Genomic DNA, 7,087 nt, shown 5'->3' with positions numbered 1-7,087 from the left:
ACACACACACACACACACACACACACACACACACACACACACACACACACACACACACACACACACACACACACACACACACACACACACACACACATACACACACACACACACGCCTTACATTTCGATGCAAAATTGAATGTAAACAAAATATTATAAATGTTTTGAAATATAATTTTTTGCTTGATTGTCTTTTAAACAATAATGTTCTCTTGCGGTGTGATTTTCGTAAAACAGTTCACTAAAATGTCTATGTAATTTAATTTATTAATGCAGTATTTGGCGCAAGAATCTCGTGTTATCCTATCAAGATTGATTTGAACATTTTATTTTTTGGATTCTATTTGACAAAATTTACAAAGATGGTAGGAGGACCGTTGAGTCAAACAACATTTAATATAATAAAAAGATTTTACATTAGAATTGACCAACAATTATAAGATATCTCGTTATATCTCTAATTTAAGTGTACATTAAGTTTTCATAAGTAACTGCATTTTTGTAAACTTTTTAAATACAATTTCTAGAATAATTTAATACAATAAAAAGTTATTAGTTATTAGTTATTGATCTCAATTATAAGTCGAAACGTTTGTATTATTTTATTTTATTCATTTTATTTTATACCGATTATATTAAATTGTATCAGACTTATTATCTTTGAATTTATGAAATTGATTGTATGCCATCTGATTTATAATATTGATGCTATTTTATAATATTGATGTATAATTTTTTTTATTGAAAATAGGTATTTGTAAACTTTTGATTATTTTCTTTGTTAAAGAGTGACTATGAAAATATATAATATTGAATAGTAATTTATAAATATCTGCACGTGTAACAATAGGTGAGCCTGAAAAATGGCAAGATTCAACGCTTCGTGTTGCAATCTTAATCATTACATAGGTTCACTTGTGATTCGAATTTTATGTACTCGTAAGATTTATAACTCTTTATTTTTATCATTCTTTTTTGATAATACTTACTTCTTCAATATTTTATTTGTAATGATAGTCACATTATTTATAACAAATATTTTTGCACAGATTAAATACTTAAAGCACGAATGAATAAAAATTTATGACTGAATTGAAAACTAAAAGAATAATTTATAATCTATACAGATAATTATATATGGATAAATTTTATTACTTAGCTTTATCTATTTAATGTGATAATTTGATTTATGGCATAAAGTTCATGTCGTGACATTGAAAATCTTATATATACATCTTATATATACGTTAATTATGTTATCACTCACATGTTGTCCATAAATTGGGCTAATAATGAAAACCACCAGTTCAAAAATCCCGAAGACTAGTCCATATTCTGATGGCGATGCTCCTTTTTTCTCAGCCTATGAAAAAGGAATGTTTTTGCCAATTACATTTGCACATATATGCATGCTATATATTAATTTGTTAATATTTCGAGCTGTTCGAAATATTGGTAACTCGAAGATATAATGAGCTACGCAGCAGTTTTGTCGACTATCACGTCGCACTGCAATTAATACATGTCGAGATAATATCCTGATAAACTTTAGAGCTTTGCTCCACGCGTCGAGACTATATACAAACTAAATTATCGAATGTCGCCATTTGTCTTGCGATAGATGAACAACATTCTCGGACACGTGTATCATTCGTAGACACGCATTTGACACGTGTTTTTTTGAAAATTTATTTAAATTTGCAAAAGTGTTATTAATTTTTTGACATTTGTTGAGATTTTGGACTGATGTGTTTAATCTTTTTATCTAATCTAATTTATTGCATATTTGTAATTATAGATTATATAATATTATTATATTATATTTAATATTATTAGAGAAGAAAATTAAAAAAAATAAAAATAAGGTAAAAGTGATTAATTAATTAAATAAATAATAAGAAGAACTAGATAGTTCTATATATTATTATACAATAAAGAAACAAATTATAATATAGGCTTATTTGCTGAGAGGTTTCATTTCCAACTTTTTTTCTTATTATCGGTTTGTAAGATAAGTACGTAATGAATTTTTAACTTATATATAGTCACAAATAAATTCTGACGTGCTATAGCGCACGCAATCCAATAAAAATTGCTTTTTAATGAACATCCACTTCTTCTTATCATAGAAAACATGGCATATCTTACATTTTTTTAATAATTTGATTTATTTTTGCGCGCGCAAAGATGCGATACATATTGTATTAAGAAATAAATTAATTGAACCTGCCAGACTCTTCGACTTGTCGACAAGATTTCTTTAACATAAGTCAACCTTTGTACTGTTGAAAAAAATGATCTGAATTCAGATAATTCGACGCCTCTGAAAATGCTCCAAATATTGTAAAAATGTAATTTTATTAACTTCTACCAATTAATTGTTTTATCATGTCTAATATTTCAATTATTGCAAAATTGATAATTAAATCTGTTCAAAATTTAATGATAAAGGATACGTATATTAAAACATATATATATAGGATGTTTGATAAGTTTTGACAAAGCGCTCATAAACAGATAGAGCGAACTAAACTGAGTTGAAAAGTCTTCTATTATTTTGCAATTTTCGCAATAGTTAACAAGATATTAATTACTAAATATTGTTGAATATTGATCTTTAACAATTTTTTATTCAAGTACTATTAATACTTTAGAAAAATAGCAAGAGACAAAAATTGTTTCTTTTTTTCTCATAGAGTTCTGAGAATTTTTTCAGATTTTTTTTAGTACCGCATTTTCTCATGTTAATAAAAATAATTGCTAATAAGAAAATGCAGTACTAAAAGGTAGATAAAAAAATTCTGAAAAAAAATCTTAAAGCTATAAAAAAAAATAAACAATTTTTGTCTTTTGTCGTTTTTCTGTAAAGTTGATAGTAAAAAATTATGAAGACTAATATTCGACGCTTTTAGCTTAATGAATTTTGTTAATTATTGCAAAAATTGAAAAATAAAGAATAAAGAACTTTTTTGACTCAGTTCAGTCTGCTTTATCTGCTCACAAGTATTGTCAAAATTTATCGAACACCTTATTTACATATATTTTATATAATGTTTATATATATTCTATTGTATTTTATGTTATAATTTATATTATATTTTTATACATCATTAAATAATTTATAATTTAATAAACGGAATACGAAAGAAGAAAGTTGTAAAAAAGTAAAAAATAATGCAATAACGATTGAAAATGTGAATGTTGTTTGAGAGATTCCATCAACTTTTACTTTAAGTGACTTAAAATTCTGTTCCTTTCTATCTCTCTATTAGCTTTAAAAAAAGAAAGAGAGATCTTTAAACTTCGCTTAAAGTCAAAATAACGTTGATCGGGTCTAAGTGCACTAAATTGATGAAAGATTCAAAGCGTGAGAGAATTATCCACATTTGATTTTAAAAACTCTCCGTTGTTAATGAAATGCTATTTTTATATGAAATCTTCTTTTCTGAAACACGATAAATCATGAACTTACATATTCTTTTGTATTTTCAAATTCAAAAGAAATGTTTATGTATTCTATTTCTGATAACCTTTTGCATACATAACAAGGACAGCAAGTTCAATTTTAAACATTTCAGTCACTATGACTTGAAATTCTATCTTGTCGACAATAACATAGGCTAAAATTTCTTTCATAATTCATAAATTACGAAGTAGACTATTTATGTTTAGTGGTACCATAAGTCAATGATAATAATTTTGTTATGTCTATAAACGCGTGCAGTTTTAAGTGATAAACATCTTTATCACTTGAAATTGCGCGAAAGAAACTTAAAGAAGATCGAAAGATGATATCTTTTTCAGATGATATCTCTGATAAAAATTTTTTTTATAATTTTTATACGAAATGAAATATTTTTTAGAAATATTCAGAAATATTCGGAAAGTTTAGATATTCTCTCAGAATTTTTTATACAATTGAATTCTGAAATATTCTGAAATTTTTCATCCTATAATTTTTAAAAGCTATTTAAAAATTTTTTAGATTTTATACCATTTGCTCAGAAATTATACTTGCAAAAAATCTTAGAAATCTAATGATATTTCATAATTAACATATATGAAAAATTCTGAGAAAAGATGTAGGTTTTCTGAAAAATGTTTCAATTTGTATAAAAAATGTGAGAAAGTTATAAAATTATATAGAAATTTTTAAAAATTATATGAAAAATTTTGAGAAAAAATTTTCATCAGGGATTTTAAATAAAAATTACGATTATCACTAGTTTCTATCCTGGCGAAAAAAAACTTTTAACGAAAAAGTACAGAAAAATTACATAGATTGAGACAAGATCTAAAAATTCTTAATTTTTCGTAAATATTCGCAGTATACGACGTAGAATAGCGTTGTTTGAAGGGAGAGGGGATTTCTTGGTTTTTTAAATAAACAAAGCTATTCTATGTTCTATCTGATCTTCACAAATATCTGTGAAAAACTAAATATTTTTAAGATCTTATCTCAATCTATATAGCTTCTCTTAAAAATTTTTCCATCAGATACGTCTCATTAACGTAATTTCCTTGAAGAATCCATAATCATCGATCTTTACCTCTTGAGGATAGAACGGTGCTTGCAATGAGACGCAAATGGCATTTGCGAAATCGGCGATACTGATGACAATTAAGGTAAGCCATTGTCGCTTGGTGAATTTAACCATAATGTCGATTTAATTTAGTACACTTCGTCACACTCGTATGAATTTCGTGCGTCGCGAGATCGGATGCACTGTATCAGTCACTTCAACCAGCAGAAAATCCGGATCGAAGAATTTCGAAGAATTTAAGTGTGACAGGCACTGATTTAGCCGTTTGAAAGACTACTCACTCTTACGGTAAATAGACATATTTAATACACAATACTTATACACACACGCACAGTAAGATAAGTTTGTCTCGTCTGATTCGTGGCGCGCACACGTGTTTACTACGTGCGTGGTTGAGCGTCGTTGCCGCACTACTCAAGACATTGTTCACTTTTAAGGACTTCGCAAGAACTGGGAGAAGAGGGTCGGAGGTCGAATGATATGTCCTACTACGATTCTAATTTTATTATCGGCCAACGCGCTGCCGAGCGTCTTGCAAGCGTGTTACAGGGTGTGAATCTACGAGCGTCTGGCATAGCGGATTGGTGTGCCTACTTTATTCCATTTAAAGTACTTCATTTATCTATGTTATGCTTTTTTATATAATCGCTTTTACATGTTCTTGCTCTTGTTGGATATAATATTATCTAAGAAATTACATTTTATTCGTGTATTAACGAAGACTTGAACATCTTTCGAATCGTCAAACAAAGATTTTTTAAAATTAATTCTTGAGCTATACCATTTTTGTAAAATCTTATTGTGTCTAACAATAAGTCGTCTAATATAATTCTATAACAATTTTAGCTTTCAATCAATTCCTTTATGTGAGGCCTTTCAACTTCAGAATAAGTTTTATTTTATAATATTTTTACATATAAAATTACAATAATTGAAGTTATTGAATTTTATGTTTCTAAGTACAATATCATATACACACAAGGTGCGTTTCATTTGACCGCTTACGATGCTAGCGAACATCATTTGTCCTCGTTTAACATTTGATAAATAACATGATTCCATTAGCGTTGCGAATAGAAGTGAAATGCATTCATAGTCGCATATTAAGAGGATAAAATAGAGTAAAGGCCTTAAAAAGATCTTTCTGTGTCAATTTTTTTTAAAAATAAATATAAATCTTAGAAAAAATATGAATTGATATATCAATATACTTTGAAGACATTTTAAGAATTTTTGTATATCTGAATATATTATAAATACATGGTTGATGTTGCATTGTAGACTTCCATGCTCAAAAAACATGGTCTATCGGTGATGTAAAGAATTCAAGTTATAATTATCTGAAATGAAAATTTCTTAAAAATTTCGAATCTGTATGAGTGTATAATAATTTCAGTTAAGCGTAGCGATTTTTTAAAATAATTCTTTTTTATATAATGGCATTTAAAAAAAATTTTAATTTCACTATATTTTGAGCCTCTTAAACATCTCGCCTTTCGAAAACTAATAATCAATAAAAGAATTCCTATTATTCATTTTGTGAAACTACTGTTCAAAGCTGAGGCTGATCGATTGAAAATTATAGATGCCGCTAGTTGAAAAAAAATAGTTCCGAGAAAAGTGTTAAAGTTTCAGTTTAAAGTTTCAGTATTGATTGTTTAATAAAAATCTTATCTGTCTAATTTTTCTTTTTATCTGTCTATCTATCTATCTATCTATCTCTCTATCTATCTATCTGGCTATCTAATATCTGCGCACAATTTCTTTCTCAAATCAGATGATGCGTACTTTTATTATAGTACTATGCCCGTTCGCTAAAGCTCTCATAACTCGAGAAATATTTCGAATTTCATAAAAACTTTTTAGAGCATATTTTTAAGACATCAATCTTTTGAAAAAAGTAAAAATAAATTTTTCGATTTTTTGAAAATTTTATTGTTTTATTCCCTTAATAAAAAGTAATAAACATAAATATCTGAAAAGAAAGGGATTTTGAGAAACATTTTATTACCAATTATTGATTTTTTTCTATAATTAGAATTAATTCGATGATAGATTCTTTTTTAACTTATAATAATTTTTTCTTAAGGGTAAATATGTTGTACCGTTACATTTTATTTATTTCGAGGTAGACATATTTATTTCGTTGAAGACAAATTTGTATAAACGTGATAAAATTATTAACACTTACGCCCTTTACTCAATATATCTATAATTTTATACAATTGACGATGTTTCTACGTTATATCCTAATGATAAACCTTATGACAAATTGCAACGTAATAATTTGAAAAAATTGAACATTTAATACAACTAGAATATAAATGTTTGTGAATCGCAAATTATTATATCAATTAACAAAAAATTTAATAATTCAAACTTGACAAAAACATAAAACAAAATTCAGAAACATAAAACAAAGTTTGGAAACATTGTTTACATTTTATCGACCCACGCACACACACACACACACACACACACACACACACACACACACACTCCCCCACACATACACACACACACACACACACACACACACACAC

The 7,087-nt window shown here is 27.2% G+C and overlaps 1 protein-coding gene across 1 annotated transcript in view; it reads right to left on the bottom strand.

Moving 5' to 3' along the window:
• Positions 1–4,658, bottom strand: part of LOC105617773 (MFS-type transporter SLC18B1-like) — a 12,024-nt gene extending 7,366 nt beyond the window's left edge. The window contains exons 1-2 of the mRNA XM_012199327.1: positions 4,551–4,658; positions 1,268–1,363 (exon numbers count right to left, since the gene is read on the bottom strand). Of these exons, the coding sequence (XP_012054717.1) occupies positions 1,268–1,363; positions 4,551–4,658 (204 nt within the window). The remainder of the gene's footprint in view (positions 1–1,267; positions 1,364–4,550) is intronic.
• Between the last annotated feature and the right edge of the window lie 2,429 nt (positions 4,659–7,087).

This window comes from Atta cephalotes, assembly GCF_000143395.1.
Source record: "Atta cephalotes unplaced genomic scaffold scaffold00014, whole genome shotgun sequence".
NCBI classification, from domain to species: domain Eukaryota; kingdom Metazoa; phylum Arthropoda; class Insecta; order Hymenoptera; family Formicidae; genus Atta; species Atta cephalotes.
Note: the sequence above shows the minus strand (reverse complement) of the source record. Positions and strands in the feature narration are given on the sequence as shown.